Source organism: Scomber japonicus, chromosome 4 (genome assembly GCF_027409825.1).
Source record: "Scomber japonicus isolate fScoJap1 chromosome 4, fScoJap1.pri, whole genome shotgun sequence".
NCBI lineage: Eukaryota > Metazoa > Chordata > Actinopteri > Scombriformes > Scombridae > Scomber > Scomber japonicus.
The window spans coordinates 22,369,994-22,397,449 of record NC_070581.1 but is presented as its reverse complement, the minus strand read 5'-3'; the positions used below and the strand labels follow the sequence as shown (position 1 = coordinate 22,397,449).

The following is a 27,456-nucleotide window of genomic DNA, read 5'->3' as shown; positions in this document are numbered from 1 at the left end:
TTAAGATAAGGTTAAAAATTAAGGCTGACAGTTTAAGTTAAGGAGCTGCAATAGGATCAAATAATAAACAGGAGGTCCAAGATAAAAACAGTAAGATGTGTTTGTGTGTGAGAGTCAAATGTGCTGACATTGTCAGACGTGTTATGATTTGTCACTGCCGCTTCCAGCAAAGAGGATATGCTCTCCTGTCATAACCAGTTTCAAGAGCCAATGAGGAATGACGACAAAAGATGAGCTCATCCATGGAGTGAAATGTGATTCACTGTTTTCAACATGTGTGGTTCGGGGGAATGTGTCAGGCAGCTGGAGTGACAGGTAAGACCTACAGGTCACCCTCGAACTGGTCTTAATACAATGATTAGCTTCATTGGAGCACGACCAGATAAACAGTTCCATTCAAGGAACATTACAGATACTGAATGGGAGTTTGGATGTAATTGTAGAGTTACTGACTACCACCAAGCTCTCTCATGCTGGTTTCAAAACGGGGTCCTGCTGTCTCCATGGTGACAATGTGACGGTCCCCGAGTTACGGAGGGATGGCGACGAAGTCATTTAAAAATGAGAAGTGTGCTGCATAATAATATTTGTGAAAATTAACCTCATGAATACATAAACACCAAACCACACAGGAATGGTCTATTTGTAAAACAGATTCTGCTGACAGACGATGAAGGTGATCTGTGAGGGGAACTTTGGGAACTTTTGGGCTTTTCTTAAATTCAAGATTATCAGTTACAAACTGAAACCCATCATGGAGGAAATATTATCTGTTTTATATGACCCGCCTTTAATTGCTTATTCTGTTTCCTTCATCTTTATCAGTCTTCTGGGTGTTTGAGGTTGATCAGATCCGGGACAAAGAATGTAAGGTTTGCAAATGTATTCAATTCATTTATATATTTGTTGCCACAATAAAAACATGCCAACAGCAAATCTCAGATTTTCATATACTCAGTTATATGTAAATACTATATAACATGTATTCTAAATTTAGCATAATTTTTTATCATAGGGCATCCTTTAATTTTTTCATGCCGGCCGATAAGGCATACCAGTGTGGGACAGCTTCCTCTTTGCATTCAAAATAATAAGCTCCCACTGAACTGCATGACTTGAGTTTTTTTTTTTTTTTGTTGGTTCAGGTCTGTTCTCACACAGTGTTCAGGGATGAGATGTACATGTAGGTTTATTAACTGTGACAAATCCTTCCATTACTTCCATCCACCTGACCTGTCACCTGCCTGAAAATATGTCAAGTTACCATGACAACGGGTAATTATCAGGTATCATCTCGCCAATCCCAGCTGCAGCATTACTGCCCATTTTCACAGGGTTTTTGAATTAAGTGACGCCAGCGAGCTAGTTCAGGCAACCCAACTTGAGTTGCCGCTTCACTCACATACCATACCCTCTTCACTATAATATATATCCAACGCACCCATATTATCATATGGGCATTCTTAAGTCGTCAGTGCTCTGCCCACGCATTTGCTGCATACCTGCTGCCACACTGCTCACACAAGCTGAGCTGTTGCTTGCTGCTATGGCTGCCACTGGCATTCATGCAGCATTTCAAAAGCTCCACCTCCTTCCAAGCATCCACCTGTAGGCTCTAGCCTATCTTCTCCCAAGGGGGAATTAGCATCATCACTACCCACTCCCCGCTGTGCGAGATCAATGTTTCCTTGTGGGGAGCAACGAACTGAGAGCCTAGACGCCAAACACTTATGCTATGTGTATTCTACATTTAAATAATCTAATACATGTGAGTTGACTGACTGACCTGTGTAATTAAATTAATGTATAGGACAATTAAATGAGTAAAAATGGAGATCAAAATAAGAAAAACGTGTTTACACTAATATTCTGAACACTCAAGGAGCAGCTGACATACAGTAGACGTATGTAGAATATATATATATATATATATATATATATATATAGAAATATGTGAATCAAAATTAAGCCATATGTTGTAATACTTACTCTACAGAGACATTGTAGAGCTCAGGCAGAAGATCGCAAGGAACATCCCCAATGGAGACTTTTACTACTGAAGCCCTGCGACCAAGATTCTTGCCCTGTACTGTCAGCCGGGTGCTTCCTTCCACTGGACCCCTGAGGGGGAAGATCTGAAAAAGACAGAGTGAAGTAATGAACATGGAGAAACAAAAGCTTGTGAAAATCCTGTAAAATGTACAATAAATTAGAGCCCATAAGTAGATTACTTAAAAAAAAATGTTCCACTAATAATGTGCGATAATGAACAGAGAATTAAGAATATGGAGATGCTGTCTCTGATGTTAACATGGAGGGTGGCGCACAGAGAGATAAGGACAAGTGGCCTGTGTAAGTGTTCTTCTGCTGAAGACTGAGATCTAATTGAATAGACACACGGTTTAGGTATATACACACACACAAAGCAGACTCTTAACTGTGCCAGTCTGAGACTCTTCAGCCTCTAATCCTCTACAGCACATGCAAATAAAGAGCAGCCTAAGAGCCCCCTTCACATCCCACAAGAGACAGACAGAGTGAGAGAGTGAGGGCTGGAGAGGCGAGGTGGAGAGCACAGCAGAAAGGTGGATGAGTGGGGAGGCAATTTAGGGAACTGAGTGTCGAGAGGTGAGTGAATGCTGATGGTGGTTGTGAGAGAGCAAAGCCTCAACAGGGGAATTAATGCACAGCGCTGTTCTCTTTCATCTGTTTTCCTCTGTCTGCTATGTCAAATTCCTTAGTCCCATTTCTGCTGTTGTTCAGAGGCATACTCTCACGCATCATTTCAGCACTCGCCTTTGGTCTCTTAACTTTACATTCGGGATCCGCGGAAAGACGAAGAGATGACCGTCACCTCCCCAATCACCATGGAAATACAGCCTTAGAGATAGCATCTGCGTCGACCAGACAGAAGCAATTTACCATCATCTTGCCACTGTAGCATAGCTAGCTGAACTTTTCTGAATGACCCCTGGCTGAGCTGAGGTCGCTGTGACCCCTCTGTGTTATTAGCCTGGCTCCGGCTCTATCAGGAACTGAGCTCAAGAATGAAAACAGCACTTCTGTTTGGTCTAGGTGAGAGGACAAGTTTTGGCTCTGCATCCGGATAATTTGATGCCCGCGAGAAGTGACAGGCAGATAAATAAACCATATATTTCCCAGCTAAAAGTGGTGAGGCGGTTAAGTAAAGAAAGAGTGTCTATTACTTTTAATATCGAGTGAAAACAAACACTGGAAACTAACCCATTACTTACAGTATTTCTGTAAGATCTACACCACAGGAAATGATGCAAGTGTTTTTGTGGTGGTAATATTAAACTTGTGGACCACCTTGTGCCCGCTTAGATATATATTTTCTTGCACAAAAACACAAACCCACATTCTTTGATACAAATGTAATGAGCAAACACCACATAAATGCATTTGTGAACACGTATGCATACAACGCATGGCAGACAAACACACTAAAGCATCCACCCTTTCTACAGAGCTCAGCAGTAATCAGAGTTATTTATTATCACCATGCGTCTTATAGCACCTAGGGTGTCTCTGCGGTGCCATTGAGCATTGACATCAACATCAGCTGGCATGCTGTTCATTTACACCTCTTACAAGTCTGTGAGTCTTGATTTACAGCACAAACTCTGCCAGGCCTCAGGGGAGATCACAGGGTGTGAATGTGCCTCTGCGAAAAACCTCCACTAGGAACGGTGACGCTATTAAATGCATTTGAGGACTAAATTATTCCATAGACTTGTATTCAAATCGAATATATATCACATGCAGATATATACAACCTGTACCATATGACACACCTGACTGATATAATCCATATGTTTCCTTTTTGCCTTTTTTTTTGTTCTGAGTAGATTGCTTTGAGGTCAGAGCTTTCATCTTCCTCGCCTCACTCCAGTTCCTCTGCATCACACTAATCAAGGAGGACGTGAGGACAAAAACAGGAAAAAGCTTCTCGCTATACTGTACACTCCTCAGCTCTTTCTCTGTCCAACTAGCTCTCCATCCTCTCTCCCTACCATTTATGTCTCTGTTCTCTTTTTCTTTTCATGCTGTGGATAAACTATGTTTAGTAGTTCCTGTTTTGGATGCTGAAATACCTCTAATCAGTGTTTTTTTTCAAATAGTGGACAAGCCCACACATAGCATGAGAATAAAGGGCCTGCAGAGATAACAAATGTCTTCATTGTCTTACGTCAATGCATTGAATAGAGGGCATTTTTCACAATTAAGTGGCACATGGCAAAGTTAAGGGTATAATGAAGTCCTCCTACATATTATTGACATTTCAGTGCTTGTAACATGTGATAGAGATTGTAAGTGGCAAAGCAAAGCAAGAAAAACATGTTTTATTATCTAAGCTGTACACACAGTCACCAGGACTATATAAGAAAGAGCTGCCTCAGTATGAGTGTGTGTGAATGTTTAAGGGGAGCTGATTTTTTCCTCTGTAAGCTGGAGTACTCGGGTTCAAACCCCTGTGGATTCTCTGGGAAAACGTGGCTGCCAAAGCATTGCATCACACACCCCACCGAACCACAGCCCCAGTATCCTTTCTGCAACCCGTTGCTCTCCTGAGAGAGCCGGTGGGAGAGAGTGTGTGTGTATGTGTTAGAGACAGAGAGAGGGAGATAAGGAGAGAGAGAGAGAGAGAGAGAGAGTGAGAGAGAGAGAGAGAGAGAGAGAGAGAGAGAGAGAGAGAGAGAGAGAGAGAGAGAGAGAGAGAGAGAGAGAGAGAGAGAGAGAGAGAGAGAGAGAGAGAGAGAGAGAGAGAGAGAGAGAGAGTATTGCAACAAAAGTCTACCCACGCATAAAGAATCTCAGCCCAGCTAACTTCAGTCACGTAAGAAGTCCACATAAGTTAGACTCTCACAGTGCATCCTGTTAGTCACAGTATGCTGACAGCTACAAAGAATGAGGGATAATCGCGAATGCTTCAATATGGCCTATTTGTGTGACAGATTGCGGGCCTCTGCGTGTGTGTGTGAGAGAGAGTATGTGTGTGTGTGTCCGCCTGCTTTGTTCTGCTTGCTTATTCTCCTGGGCCGACCAGGTTTTATCTACAGGAAGTTCAGGCCGACTGGGTCTCATGTGAGCCGTGCTTCCCATGACCGCCTATCGTGGCTGTGCTGATACAACGTTCGGCAGAAGCAGAAAAGGTTAGCTCTAAACACACTTCTATTACAGTTGGACAAACAAATAAATATGATCATTCAAATGAGCTCCATAAACAGTTTCAAGAAAGGCTCTGCCGGTAATCAGGATGATCGTTTTGACGTGACCACAGTCTGATCTCATGAAAGATAAACAATCCTTAATTCCTTTTACCAGTGTGGTTTTGATCTTATTGTGGTTGCAAATCCAAAACCCCTCATGGTTCTTGTTTGCTTTCTTTTAGTCTCTGAGGCTTTCAACACAAAGAGCCCTACATATATAGCTTTCATACCCTATCCACACAGTTTAAACACATACTGTAGTTACCCAGGGCAGAAGGTGTTCCCATGCCCTCCTGAGTGATTTCAGATCGACTCGGTTTTGTCCCCTGACGGCTGTGGCTAAGTGAGTGTTAGTGTTATTACATACTGAACTGCTTTAATGAGACTCTATTCAAACATTCCCTCAGCAGCTGACACTGGACAGACAGGGCATAGGGGCAACGCACCATGTGAGTGACCCCATGATTCATCATTTTATGGCTTGAAAATACAGCCGGGGAGCTACAGAAAGGAACCGAAAGGAACATTCATACATGTGATCTCACCTTGTGGATCTCAGGAGTTGGACATTGATCTTTGAATGGCTGGCAGTCATCCCTCTGCCTACAGCTGTTTTCACACCAGGCACAGAGGTGTCCCTGATCCTCCCGGCCCCAGCACTGAGAACAATCAGAACTATCCACTCCACAGTTGTATACCTCCACTAGGGGGAAACGGGAGGTAGGAGAGAGAAAGAGAGACAATTATTATTGTAACACAACATTACTGAAAAGTATTTTCCTTGTCTGGTTAACTTAAGGTACTGTGTTCTTGTAAGTCTTTTTATAGTGTATATGCAGGCTTGGGGAGCAACGGAATATATGTAACGGCGTAAAAAGGTAACTGTATTCCTCTATAGTTACAGAAAAACATACTTATAGGGATTACAGGTATATTTTTAGAAGGATCTCAATTTTACACATTTTACAATAAAGAACTTTATACTACCATGCACTGTAAAAGTCCCAAATGTGAGAAGAGCAAAAGCAAAAGGGAAAAATATCTGTCTGATCCATGATGGTCTGAGTAGAGGATGATACAGCATGACACACACCTCACACACTTAAAAGTTGGCAGGGATGTTTGTTACGTCCTGCATCACTCCCAAAGACTCGTAGTTAAAAGACAGCTTGAGTTGATAACAACATATCGCTTACGTTACTGCTTACATTACTGCTCTCCACTGTGTATGCGTAACTTGTTGACCTGACAGTGGGTCACTGGTCACCAAACACTTTCAATACTGAATGAGTCAAAGAAAACTCAGACTCAGACATCACACAGCCAGCGGGCCAGGCACTGTTTCAACAGAGGTTTTACCTGAGAATGTTACAGTACTGTGAATTGCACAGTATTTGTACCCGCTATCTGCTTCATTTTATTTCTACTTAGTCTTCGCTAATCTGCAGCTGAGTGCAACACGCAGATGGCCGTATGTCACACTTGGCTGCAGCATCATACAGCAGTCGAAACAATAAGTGTGTCTCCAAACTGAGAAAGAGGCTGTGCGCATTTACGCACGAGGTACAGAAGGTAACTTCATTAACACCAAATTTAATGTTTTTAATGTTTAATGCAATTAATGTTCTGTTGCACATTTACACAGATTAGCTGTTACACACAGACTCAAGTTTCTGCGTGGGATTGTTTATAATAAAGCAGAATTTATGGATGACCCTGAGCTCCATCAGAGCTGAAATTATTTTTAGTACACCCAGAGTCTGACCGAAGATTTCACCCTTAGTTGATGCCAACTCTCTGAACACATTAACATCTCCACCCTACAGTAACTGCTTGTGGGAATTTGCACTGGTTTTTGTCAATTAGATGTTTTTATTTTAATAGAAAGTGGCCAATTTTGTGCTGAACTCCTTATTGTATTTGGTATTGCACTAATCCTAAAGTAATGGAAAGTAATCAAGTTACATTACTTTAATATTGTGGTACTTGGATTACGTTACTGACTACATTTTTTAACAGGCAACTAGTAACTGTATCGTTTAAAGTAACCCTCCCAACCCTGTGTATATGAACCATATGGGCTGTCTGCTCTAAATAAACAACAACAAGTATTTGCCGGATGATATATTCATGTCTATAAAAATAAACCAAAAAAAAAAAAAAAACAGAGCTAGTGAAGTGGCGGAGAACAAAGCCAGTGAGAAACAGATGATTATGTTCGTGTTCCATTGTGCCTCCCAGTGAGAAGTCCCATTTGCATCACTGCATGTGCATCTGTGCATGCATTTGTGTGCACACTGCAGTGTGTATGCGCACTGCACGTGTGTGATTAAGTGTGTGTCTCTTTAAAATTTGATGACTCTGCATGTTATGGAGCGACCGTCATGTCCGTTAACAGTGTGGAGTGTCTGGCAACGGCCCAGTGCTGTTGTTCACATGGTAGACACATGGTCTGTGAACAGCACATCTGGGACTGGGATAGGCAAGGCCTGGCTTGTAGCTGCACTACAGACAATACGCCAAGTTCAACAACACATACACCATTTTTCATCATCTCACTGTTGTCATGGAGCTCAAATTGTATTCGCAACAATACATACGGACATGGTTTGTAAGAGGCATTGATAACACCTTAAATTGCAGCTATGTTCTATAATCATTATGTGTAATTAGACGGTAGCAGAATATGATATTATGGTAAATTACTGGTTGTTGGCAAATTATGTGTTCTAATGCACAAACTACTATTATTGCAAGTGACAGGCAGTCTAACACTGTTTGTCCCTGCAAGTGAGTCTTTATTTTTCTCCCGGTTTAATCAAATCCAACAATCTCATCAGAAAACATTTGCGCACAGGTGAAATGTATTCTAGGAGCAGCAGAGGCAGCAATGTCAGATTCTGTCTTGTTTTTCTCGACTGTATAATTACACCACAAATACGGGAGAGCTGAGCAAACAACTGAAGTGCTGCAAATGGCAATTGTGTTTTGCATGTTTTTGGGGTTTTGTGTGTTTTTTGTCTACAGTGCAATGTCTTACCTTTCATGGGCTGAGGGCTGTCAATGAAAACGTTCGCCTGTCCATTAAAGTATCCTCTCCTCCTCAGGTTGAGATGGTAAATGTGACTCCTCTGATTAGTGGACAGCTACATGAACAGAAACAGTTTTAAAAAAAGAATGTTGAGCATCCTCTCGCTGCGACTCTATGTCATTTACTCCCTCTTGCTGTTGCTCTAGATAATAATAGGTTCTTAGTCAACTTATAAACAAGGGTTTAAAATAATTGTGTCAAAACAACTTACAAACTGGGCTTAAACCTAACAATAATGAACACACAGAACCAATAAATACACAGTAACTGAGGTAGAGCTTAAGTGATTCTTAGGCAAATTGACTGACTACTTATTTCTGGTAGGTCATTGTCTATACTTACTGTTACTCCACTGCACTTGACTGTCGAGCTGTTCAGCCATGTTGCCTCATATCGCTGATCTGTCCCAAAGTCACACTCCAGCTTCTCCCCCTATTATGCAAAGCACGTATTTATACAAAATGCTGGATTTAAACACTTATAAACAAACAAACTGTGATATTATGCTGTTTTCCGAATGATATCATCACTACTATAATATGCAGCATCACACCAATGGAAAGAAGGAGAAAGTTTCTGAAAAGAAATGCCTGCTCCAACATGTCTGGTAACAATTGACAACTCCGAAAGATTTAGAGTACCAGGAAACTGAAATAACCCACAGTAATTGTCCCTGCCAGGAAAAGATGCAATCCATTCAAAATTCATATTCATAAACATCTGGACTCCCACACCTCAGCAAGTCATCGGGGAGCCAGCGTAATGAATATGAATTCATTCTTCATAAAATGATTGCCCTGAGTCTAACTGAGCCAAACTATATGGAACATAAAGAAGCTAAGATAGGTAAAGCTAGTAAAGGAGAAGTACTTAAAGTGGATGAAATCATTAGTCTGTGAATCCAGCCAACTTAAATTGTTCTACTTTGATTGTCCTCTTCTTCAGAACTGCTATTTTCTGGGTACTTTTAGACACCAGAGAAGCTTGATTTTCCTGGCATCTGGCTGGTACTTTTTCACCAGAAAAACTCCAACATACCACATTTTGAAATGTTCCCTCCAGTCTGAGAACCGATAAATACTGGGGGACAAATTTTAAGTGTTTTAGTAAGACTGCTTATCACAGTTTAATCTAATCTTATTCATTCTAAAGGTCACAGTTGGTAATAATGTGGGAACCAAACCAAAACCAAACTGACCACAAATTCCACAAGGGTCTGAGTGACAGCTATGCTTCCTTTTTTTCCAGAGAACAACAAATATGACTGACATATATTTCCTGCCATCGTGACTCGTTGACAAGATGAAGACGTTACTCAAACAGTGTCCGTTTGTATAAACTTTGATAATTACACTGAAGAGGAGCATGAATAGCCAATCATATCCTGGCTGCCCTGAGGACGTGTGTGTGTGTACGTGTGTTTGTATGTGACTCAATGTCTGTCACCATAGCAACACACCAGGAGAGGGCTCGAAAGGCCAGCCAGGGTTAGGCGTATGACTGACCACGCCTGGCAACTAGTCAGCACTGGAATTTTTAGAGGATCCCCGTCGTGTCCTTATCAGTGATGCAGGATCAGCGTCTGACTCGCTCAGCGTGGATTAAGGATGAGAATAGGAGTTTAAAAAACTGATCTGGAAGGACTATTGGTATTTAAAATGAACACAAGCAAAATAAAGCTCCTGCCAGGTGTGCTGCCTCAGACCGACTAGCTCATTGTACACTGTGCTGACAAAGACACAACTCAGCTAGTCACAGTTAGATACCGGAGCCGTGGTGGGCCCAGACAGCTGAGCAGTGAGCCACATAAGCATAAAGATACTTGCTCATTCTTCATTCTCATCTCAGTCTTACAACATGGAGATCACCCTACACCACGTTTCACTCATTCATTGACCCAAATCACAGCACACAAATATCCATCTGTGTTTAACTCAGCTTGAAGCAAACACACCATATGCTTCTGTTTTATTCCAATCATTTTCACAACAAGCATTTTGGACAAATTCCAAGTCCAGCTCCATAGCTGGGAGTCTTCTGCCATACCTCCTGGATGTTGATCAGGGATAAGGTGAAGTCCTGGATCATTCCTGATGGTGATGGAGCAACCTCTGTGGCAACCAGGCTGGGGCAGGAATCTGCCTTCTGCAATGAAGAAGGAGTGTAGGGGCAGGAAGTGACATATAGGAGTTAAAGAAAACAATGGCTCCCCTGCACACATCCGCAACCCAAAATACCTGTCCTGTTTATCTGAAGGAGAAGGAAATGAGAGGGTGAAGTCTCGGTCTGAGGGAAACAACAATAGCTTCAAATAGAGAGACGATGAGGGATTCGAAAAACAGACCCACCGGACACTGTGATGGGCTCAGCAGAACAGGAAAAAACCCACCTCCTCATCTCCTCATGACCTACATTACAAAGACCTAATAATGTTTTTTATTGTTTAAAAAGAAGCTAAAATTGAAATAGAAAGTGATTAAAAAAGCAGAAGCCTCTTGAGCTTTCTTTAATATGTTTGTTTTTCTGTATCTTGGGACCTGAAACGGCACGCCTAAAAAAAAAGCAACTGTTTAACAAAAAGAGCTGTTTCCCTTTTCAGAAGGTCTTGTGATATACAGATTAGCAATGAACACAACAACAACACTTTGAAAAGCAGCTGACCAATGGAGTGTGAGTCACATCCTTTCCCATCTAACTGGGACCAGTGGTGTGAGTGGGACACAGACAGACCCCCATGGTTGCAGGTCAAAATCTGCCTCGAGGATGCCTCCTCACACAGGTCATGGGACCTGGCAGAGCAATAAAACTCCAGAGGGGACAGGAATAATAGGATGGCTGATTAGGTCTTGATGTTGTAAGAAACACGCACAAAGGAAAGCGGTGTCTGGGGAGCTTTAATTGGTTTCCATGCTAGTTTTGGATAAACTTCAGATAATTTTTCAAGCGCTTGTGCCAACCCTACTACACTGTTTGTTTTTCAGAGTAGTTTACACCCTCACAGGGCTTTATATTCCCAAACATACTATGAGCATACTACAAGCATATCTACATAAACCATTTGTACAGCCACTAACTACTCCTAAAATGATAGAGAGAGATAGTGACTAAGAGTTCACTAATCATTTTTAAAGCATGTCTGACCCCATTTGAGCCCGTTTGCAACCTTAGATCCTCAGGTGGGGACATTCTGGCTGTCAAGCTTTAAATCTAAATGTGACCATGCTTTTACCCTCAGGGCTCTTCAGCTTTGGAACGACTTGCCTGAGGAGATAAGACTCACAGAATCAGCGACTTATTTTTATAGACTTGCTTTTATGTGATGTCATCTTCTTATTGCTTTTATTCTGTTAATTTGTATTTATTCATATTTACATCTTTTACTGTTTGTCTTGTTTTTCCATCTTCATCTTTCATCATCCCTCTGTCTTCTCTTTGCAGTGTTTTTACCATTTTGTCTTGCTATTGTTCAGCCTCAATGTTTATCTTTCTGCTGTGATTTTGCCTTCTGAGTATCCTGCCTTTGCTTTTATATAGCACTTAAAAGGTGCTATATAAACAAGTTATTATTATTATTATTATACATAAAACCATAACTGAAAATGTGGGTGTGGGTTCATCTCTTCGCTAGCAACCAGCAGGCTTGACATTTAGTAATTCCCTAGAAAAACAGGGACACAGTGAATCCATTCTCTCACATGCTAAAAGAGAAACTTTACAGGAGGTCAGAGGAGCACTAAAATGGTACCTTTCCCTGGTTTGAGCCTGTTAAACCAGAACCCCCTGAGGTTTCAACATTTCTACATACTGTAATTGAGATACTTGTAAACTCACAAAGAATTACGACATGATTGCTCTTGCCTAACCTGTCTGGACTCAGATCATTACAGCACACTTGGAGATGTTGGACAGAAATGTCTGCATTACAGTATGAGTTCCTCTGAACGTCTGTTTGGTTGATGAATTTTTAAAAAGGAGAATTACTCACCTCCAGCAGGTTGTGCATTGACTCATCTTTACTGGAGACACATAGGTGCTTCTCTTGGTCCCAGTAACACTTCCACCTGGTGCTCAGGCAGCTCACACATCTGACACAGATGGAGAAACACATGCATGGAAAGAGTTGAGAAATAAGGATGAAAGCTTGCCGAATGTGCTCTATTTTTTGCCGTTCACACACATTAATACAGTCTGTTACTATGATTCATTTGGAGCGGAACACAAACTGAGATGCCAAACTGATTACAGGCATAAAAGTTTAACTTTAATAAAATGAAGTAATGATTAGTCACAGGAGCAGATGCATTCATTCAACAGTTACAACACAGACAGCCAGGAGGTCAAACTGGGCCAGATGAAACAAAGAGCTTCTATATAAACAGTAAGAGTGGGAAATTATAATATGTGTGTGTGAGTCTCCTGTATTTCTAACTTTTTGGAAGTTACATTGAACAAAGTGAGGATATTTTGGCATGTAGCTTGTAGACTCCCCAGAGTTCACATTCATCTGTTCAAAACATGCCCCCTTTACAAACTGCTGGGTGGGAGTGACTTGTGGGGAGTGTGAAAGCTGCAACTGTATGTTTTTGTAAAGTGGGGACTTTCTGCACAGTCCTTAAGTTCCTCAAACTGGGGGATACAGCTGGTGATTTCCTATATTTTTCTTGCTGTCAACAAAATCTCTAGTGTATAGTCAAACAATGAAATGATCTGCAGAACTTTGTTGTTGTCCAAAAACGATTAAAAATACGTCAATGAGCTACACGGTCGTACTGGGTGACATTTTCCGCATTCACGCACAGTGGTGTCTGCCTTAAACAGAACTACTCCCCGGAGACTAAACAAACTAATGTGCACAAACTCTTTGTACCGAAGAACAATTTATTTCTAATATTAAGAACATGCCCGCTGTAGTTTATTTTGAGTCAATACTTCATACACAGTACTGCTGCTGTGAATACTCGCTAGAGCACCAAATCTGCAGCTCCAGTCATCAACATAAACTATATATTCCTGTTTGAGTAACGTTCGCTAAAAACTGCAGCACCCAGCTGATTTAATACATGAATTAGCCAAAAGGTGAAACATACGTGATGAGTTTGAAAGATCCTCAGTGGGCACTGAAAGACTTCAGATGCAGCACCACACATAGGGTAGAGAAGTCTGACAGCTGGTCATTTTGCATTTTTGATTTTATGTTGATTTGTTTACAGTAATCTAAATATAGAATGTCACCAGCTTCATACTTTAAGCTTAGGAGCAGGTTTAGGTTGGAGGGTTGTGTCCGTGGTGGTTTCTAGCCACACAGTTTTAATTTGATGTTTTGAGATATTAATCTCTGAAATTTCTGTCACCACCTCGATTTAAACATATACGAAAATCAATTTTTGTTATTTCTGTGATCTACCATTTAGGATTGGGTAGGTGTTAAACTCAGACTTGAGGAGATTAAGGGCAGTGTTTGGGGGGATATGGGTTGAATTAGTCCTCATTGTCAATGGAGTACAAATGCATGGTGTGTGTGTGTGTGTGTGGTTGTGTGTGTGTGTGTGTGTGTGTGTGTCTTCCAGATAAACTACCTTAAGTGGAGCACCTCCACTGTACAGTATGTGCAATATGTGTCTGTGTCTGTGGGTGTGTGTGGAGTGTGTCACTATATTGCCTCCAGGAAGAGACAGATGTCCCACACTAGGAATGATAGCGCCTCCAGTGATAGCAGCACTCTGAGGAGAAATGGAGTGTGTGTGTGAGCACGTGTGTGTGTGTGTGTGTGTGTGTGTGTGTGTATGTGTGTGTGTGTGTGCGTTTGTGTGTCTGTGTGTGTGTGCACTGATTAGAAGCAGACGGCCCCTCAAGGCTCTTATCAGCTGCAGCTTTTCTGTTTTCCCTGACTCCCTTTTTGTCCTACTAAAACACCTATACACTACCACCCACACACACATACATGCACACACACACCTACACACACACACACACACACCTACACACAGATTGTTCACAAACTCACTCTCTATGCTTGACCTAACACCGACAGTAAATACCCCGTGACACTGCCCACCCCTAGTCATAATGACCATACACACATACACACATACACACACACTAAATACACAGTCAGGCTCACACTCTCAGGGCCTCTCAGTGGACACAGCGGTTAAACACACATCCTCAATCACGTCTCTGTCAAAGAGAAGTACATTCAGAAGAAAAGATCGGTTTCAGGGGGAGTGACAGAGAGGGACAGAGTCGGGAGCAAACCGACAGAGACATACGAGAAAACGGGGGAAAAAAAAGGTGTTAAAACCTGAGACACTGAGAGAGAAATAGAAAGCATATAAAACAGACAGAATGAGAGCGAGAGAGAGAGAGAGAGAGAGAGAGAGAGAGAGAGTGTGTTTGTGTGTGACATAAAGAGAGTGAGAGAAACAGAGTGAGAGGGCAGGTTAAGTGGTCGTCCTACTGGGCTGTTTGGTGAGAGTGGAATGCCATTAATACTTTGCTTAGTGACCATTTTGAATAGACCATCATGGGAGATGACACAGTTAGGGTTAGCATGTACTCTCTGATGAACACGCAACATGCAACACACAACACACAGTTGTCATACCATAAAAATATAAATAAAGTGCTCTTGAAGCTAAAAATCTGCAACTTTCCTCCACTGTGGTGAAATATTGTTCAAACTCAAATAAAATAATGATACAGTGCATCATTTACCTTGATGAAGATAAATGTAGCATTAACTTTCTTTTTGCTACATCCTTGGATGATATTAATTTCGAACGTGTTTATCCTGATTAATCCTGGGCAGTGCTGAGAGACATCAAATTGAAGGTCAAAATTGAATCCTATGCTTTCTATTATGCAACTTAATAGCATCTTTCATCAGCCACTCTCCAACTGGTAAACACTGACATCCTACTCACATCTCACTCTACCCCCAAGTTCACAAGACATGCTTTCTGTTAAATAATTTAATTCACAAGCTCAATTTGAGATAACTTGGATGACATCATCAGGATTACATTCTCAGAGTTTAAAAGGCTCCCTTCAGAGTCATGGAAGACATCATACAACTGTTTTCACATGCTGAGCCATATCTTCACAACAAAACAACTAATATTAATTTGTTAAATTGGTGGAATGCCCCTTTAAAGGTTACAGGCATCTGTTCAACTGTAGGCTGATCGCTTTTCTTGGCTGGCATTGATTGCTTTAGTCATTCTCAGTTTAGTAATATTGTATTTTGTCAATTTATGTATTGCAAATAGCAATCTGAATAAATCTATCTTGGAAAAGAGATTTATATTTTCAATAATTCCTTAAATTTGAATTTGCTAAGCATCCAGAGTCACGCTGCTGACATTGTCTCACCCTGTTATGCTTACTGCTAACAGCTAAGTAGCTGAATAAAAATGTCCACTGACATCTTTCAAAAATAAAGAAAATAGTTTTTGTTGAAATAATTAAATCTCACACTAAAGCAACTTGGGATGACACATTTTGCAATATGACAATAAACTTACTTTTATGCTGATTTCGGTGTGAAAGCTTTGTGCTAAAATCATTGTCTAATAACAGATGACATGTAAAATTGTGCAATTTTTGGATGTTGTTGCTATACCACATGAAAAAAACTGAGAGATGGCTCTTTTTCCGTGAAGCAAGAAAGAAAGAGGCTGCAGTGTCGGGTTTCATTAAGGAGAAGTGGCTCATAAGACTGTCTTTAGGGATTATTAAAAAAAACAGCTTGAAGTGATTAAAATCAGATAGAGTATAGCAGCTCCACAGTTTGCAGCCCAATGCTCATCCTGTGAGAATGGCACTTTGCTCATTATCACCTTCAACAAACCATCGTCTAATTTCACACTCCTGGACCTCACCGAGCACCAGGGCCACGTGCACATATTGGGTGCAGTCTTGCACTAATGTAGCTTCAACTGCTGTGTTCACACCTTAAGACTGTTTTCAAAAAGTGAACAAAAGGGACACACCCAAATGCTCAAACACACACACACACATGGACTGATGTCTGACTCTCCTCTGAGCCTAAGATTTGCCCATCAGATAAAGTGGATGGTCCAACATGCAGAAAGAAGCCAGATGGATTGCCTCCAGATATGAGAAAACCCTCTTTGTGACCAGGCCATACAAGTTGCAGTCCTTCACAAAAAACAAACATCAACATGAGCAGCCAGACATACATATCCAATTTCCTTTGGCTTAACGTTTACAGCATATTAATCCCACATTTGATCCTGCACTGAAAAACCTTGAGCAAGCCAAATATACAATAAGCCCTCCAAGAAGACGTGTCGGTAATATTTACCCGCTGAGGCCTAAATAGTAAGCAGGGGAAAAAATATGAGAGGAAGCTCGGGACAAAGCGGAAAGGCCTTAGAGACAAACAGAGTAGAGAAGCTTTGCTGTTCTTTCAGCTTCCAGCTAAATATGCACTACAGTGCCACAGAAACTCAAACTGACATTTCGCCAACATTGAGTGATGTTTTAGTTTAGCAGAGCCCTTCCGTTTATGGTTGACTGTAGTTTATTGGTATTTAGGTCTCATTTAGGAAGGTTTGTTTTGAGGAATCTCCTATATACCAAATAGCCAGTGAATAAATGAAAGCATATGAGCAGTGGTGTAAGTAGAGGTACAGCCATGTGTAATTGCTCAATTACAAGCCCTGCATTCAATATCCAACTACAGAGGTATTATCAGCAAAATTAGCTTTAAAACACCAAAAGCACTCACTATGCAGAATAATTACCCCTGTGACGGATATTATTATTATTATAATAGAGGTAGATTGTTTATACTGATGCAATAATGTGTAAGCAGCATGTTACTGTTGTAGCTGGTTGAGGTGGAGCTATTTTTATCTACTTTATATACAGATTTTTACTCCAGTGGAAAAGGGTCACAAGATAAATTGGAGAGGTTGTGAAATGATTGATGGGGGAAGGAGAGAAGAAAAAAACTGCTACATTCCTGCCACACAACATTATATTCATTTTTGCACTTTTTTCAGTTTAGATTAAAGGGGCATGTCACTCTTTGGTGGAACTTCTAATAACTCCACTACAACTAGAAACTGAAAATGTGACAATTATACTGCTTTATAAGCAAAAAAGGTTGGTAACCACTAGTTTAATCATGAGGAAATAGTAGCTTTTGCTGATGGGAAAAATGTTCCCATTGTAGAAATTGACTGCACTGAATTGACAGCTAATTAATGAAATTTGACGTCTGTACAAATCCTTTGTGTGCCATAGAGAACTGCACAACACATCATGCAAGTAACATCCACTGTTTTTAAGCATAATCTTGCTAACAGTTACTTTCCAACACTGCGTCTAAAACTGAATTAATTTGGACACGTGGGGTCAGAATGATGTAAATTGCTAGAGTTTTACCAAACCCTGAAAAATTTGCGATAAACAGCTGGGACAGTAGATGTGTGACTTACGACGTCTTTGGGTGTATTATTCCAGTCCTCTCACAGTCATAGATGATGAAGTCACCAGAAACTACGGATGTGCCGTTCACTTTTATCGCCACAGAAACAGTCAGATGATCTGCAGAAACAAAAGCATGAAACATAATTCATGTATTCAACTTGGTATGGCTGTCGTGACACCAAACTAGATATCCAACCATCCTCAAGCTACACTGACTTTGTTGCGTTTTGAACGATGAAAGGGGAAATTACATTTGTTCTAAAGCAGCGCAGCATCTTGTAGATAAGGAAAAATGAATCACACACTGTATTGTGTGGAGAGATGTGGCTGGCATGAAGCCAAATAGATGACTGTTCGCAGTCTCACCTGTGCCAAGGGGGATTGGTTGGTAGTTTTCCCGAGGGAGCAGGGGACAGGTCTGGATCTGAGCTGGACCGGAGTCCAGGTGCACTGTGGCAGCTGTAGAAAACCCCGGCCCATATTCACACTCCACCTGGGAGCCGACCAGATCAGGAACACTGCCGTTTATCAGAATGCCGACATCCTAAGACAGAAACAGGCACAGGCCTATAAATATACACAACTCATCATAACAGAAATTAATTACAAAATCAATCCTGCATGCCCACACACGTGTAATCAAATCCACTGTACGTACAGTATGTCTCAGAAAAGGGAAAATGGCGTTCATATTACTTCAAGTTTGTTCAGGAGTTCAGGAGATAGAGAAACTAATGGGCAATGAAGAAACAGATGGCATAGTGCTATATTCATCTAAATTTGGCTATGTGATAAAGTATGACAGACGTATAATGAGAAACATAACACCTCACTGACATGACTGAATTTCAGCTAAATGAATTCAATGTGAGAAAAAAATTAGAGGGGTGCAGGCAGGCGAAGATTGTTAAGTGGAGAGGAAGAGTACGATGACATATTCTGTGGCTCAGCAGATACGAACGATATGAAGTGGCTACCAACATGTCCTAGCATGTCTTAAAAATCTGCTCTATTGTTCAGTGGAATTGATCATTTCCTGGCTACGGCCCTGACTTCCTGCCTGCTGCTTCCTGTTTGGGGAGACCTTGAGCTGTGCTTCCTTTCTCCCCCTGAATTGGGCAGCTGGTGGATCTATTACAGCCGGGCTAAAACTGACCTACATAACAAGAAAATATCCACAATTAATGAACCAATTAATGACCTGTCGTCTCTCAGCTTCGTCTAATTATGAGCTGTAATTAAAGGTCAAATATATTCCAAGTGTCAAAATTCAGTGAGCTAATTATCACATTTCTAGTATGCATCCGATACATGATACATTGACTGCGAGACAACAGTTTACATGTCATAAAAAATAACGTATGACGCAAGCTCTTTTTTGCAAGAACATATCACACTGCCAGGTTTAATTAAAGTGAGACTGCTGTTATGTAGCACTCAATACTAACAGTCTCTCTGTGTCCTAAATCCATTTGACATCCATACAGCAAGATAGAGGTGAAGAGTATATATGACAGGTATTTTGACACGTGATGCTTGTGATCGAAGTCAAGACACTACAGTGAGGATTATTTTGCTCTCCGGCTCATTGTCAGTGTAGCAGGAGAGTCTGGTGTGTTTTTCTGTCTATATAAATTCACAGCTTGGACAAAGTTTCACTGCAATTTTACATTTTCACAACAGAAACTCAGGTTAAGGTGATGGCATCATGCAGTTCATATCTTCATAATATTACTTGTTGCTATAAATTTCCACAATATTGTTAGTGGTTGATACAAGCAATACATCATGCACTATATACTAATTTTCCATTTTTGCTGTTGCAACACAAAAAATCACTGTACTTAAACATTTTGTGCAACAGGAAATGATAGATGTGCATCAACAGACATCAGTCAATGTGCAACTTTGGAAAGATGCCACCAATTAAATTAAAAAAATACATGATTCAAGCCAGTCCCAGTAAGTCATGACAGTGTGACCATAGACATAACTGCAGTGTGACAGTAAGGCAACATGCACAACACCACAACCCTGAAACTAGAGCAGCTAAATGGAATTCAGCCATCAATCATTTATTATGTGCTTTTCCTACTGCGACATGTCTTCTATGTAAAAGGCCTAAAAAACCTTTAAAAAACAAAATCAAGCAAATTTAGAACGCATAGTTACATGCTTGCGAATAGTTCTGTCACTTTTTTATACATACTCAAAAACAAAAGTTCGAATTATTAAGTAAAATTGGTTTATTTACAGCAACAGTATTTCAGTTTATCAGGTTAATTCATGTATTTGAATCAAGGACACTTAATACTTTTATTACCATTTGTAGAAAAGGTTCAGCACCTTTGCAGGGAGAAATGATTACCCTTTAATAATTGCACTAATTACAATAACACACTAATCTGGCATGCTAATTGTAAACTAAGCAGGGGTGACTTTTTATGAATGTTTTTTAATGGTTTCATTGTTGCTACTGACTTACAAATACAGATACCACAACTGTGCATAATAATGTGCAACACATTTCCTTCCATAATCGTACATGAACATCGAATCAACAAGAATAAAATTTAGCACATGAGCATTGAAGTACTGGGAGAGTGGAGGGAGCTGCTGTTGCAAGCAGTGTTGGCATCTCAGTAGAGTAATAATAAAAGAAAGTATAATAATAGTGAAAGGTGTCATGTTATAACGGAGTCCTGCAATATCTTGTTTCATCAGCTTTAAATGCACTGCAGTGCTTCCATTACAGCCATAACTTGATGAATAACAACAGTCACATTTTGTTTGATTTATGAAGACAATGTCATAGGCAACAATAATGTGGAGGGAGTTAAATAAGGTACCTTTATGTCTGCAGAGATGCTGATCTCTGGGGGTGTCAGGGTCATGGACGGACACTGCTGTGGGCCTTCACTCATGCTGATCCAGGAACGTGCTGACAGCCCCTGAGTGCATTCCCTCTGGGTGGTGCATCTGGACATGGAAACAGGGTGACAGTTCACAATCTTGTTGAGTTAAATTTAGGTTCAGTATGAATGATATTTAACATTTAAGATCTGGATTATGTTAGGGGTATTTTAGGTTACACAGTTTCCTGTACTCAATATGCCAAGGAAAATATATGATGACATCAAAAAAGAAACTGGTATCCAGAAATTAATCAAAACATTTCCTGGTTAGCTTGCACAGAAAACTGAAAAGTTGATGAAGAATTTGTGGAGAGTTTTTCCATCAGCATGTACCATCTCAGAATATGATCATCTCACATATAGTAATTGCTTGTCACTGCTGCAGCAGGTAATCGAGACCCAGTCACCTACTGGACTAGCACACTGGTGCGTGAATGCAGAACTTTGAGATTGATATTTTATCCTTTGTAAAGAAAAGGACCAAGTTTCATGTTTCCATTTCATTCCAGGAGTTGACGAATTCTCACCATTGGGTTTCATGGTCTGCTTCCCACAGATTTATGAGGTGGTCTGGTCTCCTAATGTCACATTCAGACCTCGCCTGTCAGTTTGTCTGGCTCAACACAAGAGACTACTTGACTCTAGGTCACGCACATTGCTATGGCAACCCATCCCGTAGGCACTAAGATCAGGGGCCAGTTACCGATGGTTGAATAAAAGAAAACTACTCATTCTGAATCCATGCAGATCAACAGACCCGTGCATCCATGAATGTGTGTGTCTGTGACAACACACATAGAGCATACAGTGTGTGTGTGTCCCTATCTGTGAGTATAATGAATGTCTAGGGCAGAAGAATTGTGAGAGGGCATTCAACAAGCAAGGTGGCCTCATACTCTGACTTTTGCTTCACTAATGAACTGGCAGTTGGCACAGAGTTCAGTTCATCTGCAGTGCAGAATTGTAGGACAAAGTGACCTCAGAGTCAGGAGAAACCAAAGAGGCCCCATTTAGCAACATCCTAGCATACTACATAATGAGTTTGGCACATCCCACTTCCTTCTCACACTTTCACAGTTGTTTTAAAAGTGTGTGTCTGTGTGTCTGCATGCCCGCAAGTGTCCGTATTCGTGCCAGAGGAAAGTGAATGTCCAGATTCTTTGTCCCATTGGCACTGAGGGGCTGAGAGGGACCATGAGGTCAGCTGCTGAACTAAAAATAGAACTGAGTGGCTCTGCAAGCAATACAAAAATCCCCTAGACACAAACAAACTCATAAACTCTGAACACAATCTCAGCAAACTCGACTGTCACACTCCAATGGATTTTCAGATAAACAGTAAAATACACTGAAAATGTAAAAGGGTTAGGGTTAGGGTTATTTGCCACCACAGATTTTGTTAAGTCGATGATGTTCGAAAGGTGCTCTTTGAGTGCGACTGAGTATCACTTGACATTTTTAATACTAACGTCAGTTTAATGTTTCAGTGAAGACTGGGACACCAAGTAGCGTACAGATAATGAGGTAACAGTGACTTAGTGCTGACATGAATAATTTTTTCTGATTTCACTTGAAAGGAAACGGGTTAGGGTTAGGGCTAGGGTTTTTTTAAAAACTCTTAATGAAATAATGATGAGCTCAGAATTTAAAGATATTTCCTTTTATTGAATTAAGCAATCATTTTTAAACAAGTACCTCAGCAAGACGACTACTTGAACTACCCCATTCTCAAGGTGCTACACTCCATTTTTTCAATAATAAAAAATATAATAAAATAGTTATAAAAGCCAATTCACACATATTGTAAATGTGACATGAAGAAATGTGTACATTTGACTACTACCCTCCTCCCCCGCCAAAAAAGCTTCTATGTATATTTCTTTGACAATAGGCACTGTTCTGCTTAATTTTTCCAGACGCTGATCAAATGCATGCATCTGAAATGCCCTTCATTTTATATTATTTTAATAATGTATGAAGTAACTGTTAATAAATATTCATTAATTGATGATCTATTACATGTTAACGAATAATGGTGAGCAACAGGAATTCATTATACATCCTGCATTAATTCTTGCAATAAATCGTCTTCGGTGATTATTTATGTCTCGTACCCTTATTATAAAGTGTTACTAAACTAGGAAATACGACCTCACAATGCATTTGATGCTAACTTTCAGTACTGCTTTCGATACTGTACATTTCAGTCAGCCTTCAAAATGTATTCAACACACAGCTCTATCTCTGAGATTATAATTATAACTGTTCATGACAAATAACTATGAATTATGCATGTGTTTTGAGATTAAAATAAGATTTCAGTTTGATGGGTTATGATGGGTTAAAAGTGTCCTCCTTGTGTCCCATCTAGAAGAATATATTTAGATTATCAAGTAAACTCCAGATTTTATCTTTAAGTACTAAATACCTCATAGATGCCACTTGGTATAAACTGAAGCAGGCTTCCAGGAAACTTCGTCTTACAATCTCAAAAGAGAATGACGTGCAATCTCAGATGTACATCAACAAATGGCATGTGATTTCTGTAACAACTGGACAGCAAATTAAGTTGCTTACTAACAAGTGACATGACCTAAGTTGAAAAACCATGTGAGACGTCGTGACATATTTCGTCCTTTCTCTTTTTGTTGTCTTTTTTTTTGTCAGCTAATTCATTCAAACAACAATTTGATCAAGTGCAGCTGTGAAAAGGAATTAATTCAAGGCACTCTTCTCCTCTCTAAAAGGCTGGAGCAAATAATAAACATAAAATAAACATACAGAAGACACACTCTCATCATCTGCCTTGCTACAGGGTGCTGACTTTAAAAGCTTTTCAAACAGCTCCTTGAAATAAACAAAGCCCATATGCAGCTAAAATATGACCTGAGAAAGCTCATCACCTCCTAACTGTCTGTATGTCAGATAAGGTGGTAAGCCAGCAAGTCTGTTAAACAGCATGAGAACATATGAGCCTCAAACCGCACACACGGGCACAGACACGCACAAAGTCGCTGTGCGACGAGATAAGCATGATAATTCGTGAATAGCAAAGACTGCACATGATGCATAATTTGATTCAAATAAAGATATTAAAGTGCCTTCTTGTGACATGTGGCAGATTAAACCAGACCCAGCATGAAAAGAGTGATCAAGGACTAAGCTTTATCTCTGGCGGAGAAACTAGCTCTCTCTTCTCAGACAACAATGCCAACTCCAGCAAGTGAACAGACACGTTTTCATGCTTGCTCTACATGCCGACGTGCTGAAAGACGTCAGAACCATGCATAAAATCAAACAGACACCCACAGAGACAGTGGTGGTTTCATAGATTGCGAGATAGCTCTCTCTTTTTTCTGTATTCTGCATCTGTAGTTGTATCAGACAGCGAGGTGATGGAGGAGACCATCCACCCCCTCACATCAACCCTCTGATCCCATGGGCTCTGAGGCCACAGCGCCAGCCCTGCGGACAGCATGACTGGCCAAACAGTGCATCAAACACACACATACACACACTCATGACATCAGCTCCCTGGCCTCTGAGAGCCAGACAGCGACACACACTCTCGCTGACACTTACACACAGGCTTACACACTTTGACATTTCCTTGTCAAAAGAACCAGTGTGCACTCTCCCTCCCACCACCATCATCACAATCAACGCTCCTTTGTAGAGGGATAGAGAGGAGGACAAGAGCACTGGGTGGAGGAGGATACGAGGAATATGGGGACAGAGAGGAAGGTTGAGAGAAGGATAACTGAATTCTCAAAGCTACTGGAAAATACGAGGGCAAGGAAGGGAAAAAAAGGAAGCCAAAGACAGAGAGAGAATCACAAGGGTAAGAAAAATGCAGTGAAGCGAGAAAGGGACTGGGATAAAGAGACGACAGATAGATAAATAAGAAGAGGAGACAGGGAGATGACAGCGAGACAGCCTGACCACACATACACACACACACACACACACACAAACACACACACACACACACATGCAGACACACAAACACGCAACTCTCATCAGTTCCACTCTTCCAGCTCTGAATGGCCCCTGGCAATGCCAGAGCCTCCAGAGCTGCAGCACAACTCATCACAAAATTCACTATCTCGTCTGATCTGCTTTAATCACCAAGCAACCAACCAACTAACACACACACGCCCACAGACAGACAGACAGTCAAACAACACAGAAACAAACACAGCTCGACACCACACATATTCTCCATGAAAGCCAGTGAACACACAGGCAGAAAGCCGACCCTGACAGAGCCACATTAATCACAGTGTACTCTCACTCGCTCAGAGAAACACTTCAGCCAAGTCACTCCTCGCTGGGCGCTCCCAGCCTGTCACCCCCTCCCTAAACTACCAAAGAACCAGGGGACCGCTCCAAACAATGATGTTGCTCCCCGGTCTGAGGCCTAATAATAAGCAAATCAATTCTGCTCTATCCAACAACAGCTTTCCAACCCAAAAACACACTCTGTTACTGCCAAGACCCATTCAGCCAGGCGACATTTTGAAATGGAGAGTGAAGATGATGAAAACCAGCAAATGCGCCTCAGTGGTTTTATTGATTTAAACGCTACACGTATTAAAATGACAAACAGAAATCATTTCATTATGTCATCAATCTGTTATAGTTTGAAAATGAGTCCATTTTTAGTCACTTAAACAGCTGCAGCAGTGAGACAGTAGAGACAATAGACAGGCATTTCCCCATTATCTAAACAGATTATGTCAAAAAGCATGTGGCATGTGCATGACACTAATGCATATGATAATCTGATTACATTATGTTTTTTTCTGGCAGGAGAAAAGAGGCTGAGAGAGAAACAGTACAAGTTTGGGGGGGGGGGGGGGGGGGTCCGATACACGGGGGAAAAAAAACAAATGTTTCTTACCGATTTTCCAGAGTACACCAGCCACAGTGGGCGTCACCTGCTCCCAGACAGTCACTGCAGATCCTCCACTGGTCACAATCTGACACTTTCACCCTCAGCATCTGTGTACCACAGCACCATCATAAATCACACACACATTTCAAAATATATATATATGTATATGCCAAATGAAAACAACTTTTCAAGATCAGTGCAGACCTTTAACAGAGAACTAGAGCTGAAACAAGCAACAGAGAATCAGTGAACAGCATGATTGGTTGATGGCTTAAGTAATTTATCATGATAAAATGTCAAACATTTACTGGTTCAAGCTACCCAGATTTGAGAATTTGCTGCTTATATCATTGTAAATCAAATATCTTTGGATTTTGGACTGTTAGTTGGAGAAAACAAGCAACATAAAGATGTTATCTTGGGCTTTTGATATACAATTAATTGAACAAAAGATAGTCAAATGACTATTTAGTAGCAACCTTATAGATTAAGTTATATATTGATAAGATAGTTATGTATATCATATATGCAATAGTTTGTCTTTAAAGAGCTTTATCTTATCCATGTGCAGCTGAAACCATCAGTTGTTTACTTCTAAGGCAGGAAGTGCAGTGATTTGGTTTCACTGTAGTCAACTTACAATTAGATGCATCTGCAATGTACAGCAGAACTACTGCAAGTACAGCCACATCCTCCTGTCATAAGCGACTGTTATGAAACATATTGGTTTGGAGATGCAGCACCGAGGTCTGATTGTGACTATTATGATTCTTCTTTATGCCGACGTGACTAAATCACTGACAGAGATGGAGAGAATCAACAAACACTTTGAGACTTGAGCTTTCCCTGCAGCCACATTCTTACATGGTGAGAGGTCATGAGATAAAGGAAGTTTCTGTCGTTGGGGTCGAAGGTCATGATGTGATGGACGGGTTCACTGGCTGGCAGCTTCAGTGTCCACTGGTTAGCCAAGGTCATGTTCGCTAGGAGGGTCAGCTGTGAAAGAAACATCAAGGAGGAAACAGAGCACAGGACATATGTTGAATCACAGTGTTGGATCAAGTACAGAATGGTGCAATAACTTTTTTCCCACAATAAAAAAGTCAACTGAGCAGTTTAGCCAACTTTTTGTTGCACATTCAGATAGAAGTATTGCTCAATATCATCACATTCTACCAGCAGCACAGTTAGAGCAAATTCAGGGCCAGGTGTACTGGCTGCAACACCTAAAAAGGTGTTGCTGAGCAGATTTCTTTACTTCCTGTTTATTTCACACCTCTTGCCTCTGACTTTGAGGCTACTGTGATGTTTTGGAAAGATCTGATTTTCTTTGGAAGTTCTTCTGACCCTCACTACAAAGCACAAAACATCCCCCGAAAAATCATGTGACGTAATTGTATGAATGTATAAACAATAGCTTCCAAGTCTGTTTAAGTGTCTTTTTCTAATCATGAATGTTCGTGTCTCTATTCTGAAATATTTCTTGCATGTTCAAACTGCTCAAATATATTTTAGAAGGCCTTTTGTTTGAGTGGTGTGCCTAATCTTGTTCCACTGAGCAGTGATTTATACACATTGGCCTTCCAACAGCTCGAGATAATAAAACGGGTGACATGTTCTCACGTACACACAAACATACACACACACCAGCACACACACACACACACACACACATACACAGACACACACACACACCGCCGTAGAAAAACAAACTGTGCTGAGTGAGACTTCCTGTCACGCAGACAGTGAAAGCTCTTATTTCTGTGATTTGTCGGGTTTCCCTTCACTGGAGACATCCTGCTATCCAGCTATCCAGAGGAACTGGCAAAGAGACCGACATCTGGTGACAAGCACGGTCTATGT

General features: G+C 40.8%; 1 protein-coding gene across 1 annotated transcript in view; it reads right to left on the bottom strand.

The window, feature by feature from the left end:
• The window catches only part of plxnd1 (plexin D1), a 63,715-nt gene that overhangs the window by 30,688 nt on the left and 5,571 nt on the right, over positions 1-27,456 (bottom strand). Inside the window, exons 3-13 of the mRNA XM_053317448.1 lie at positions 26,458-26,589; positions 25,600-25,700; positions 20,631-20,760; positions 18,148-18,325; positions 17,790-17,898; positions 12,308-12,407; positions 10,369-10,467; positions 8,665-8,754; positions 8,272-8,377; positions 5,777-5,934; positions 1,990-2,135 (exon numbers count right to left, since the gene is read on the bottom strand). Coding sequence (XP_053173423.1) covers positions 1,990-2,135; positions 5,777-5,934; positions 8,272-8,377; positions 8,665-8,754; positions 10,369-10,467; positions 12,308-12,407; positions 17,790-17,898; positions 18,148-18,325; positions 20,631-20,760; positions 25,600-25,700; positions 26,458-26,589 — 1,349 coding nt within the window. The remainder of the gene's footprint in view (positions 1-1,989; positions 2,136-5,776; positions 5,935-8,271; positions 8,378-8,664; positions 8,755-10,368; positions 10,468-12,307; positions 12,408-17,789; positions 17,899-18,147; positions 18,326-20,630; positions 20,761-25,599; positions 25,701-26,457; positions 26,590-27,456) is intronic.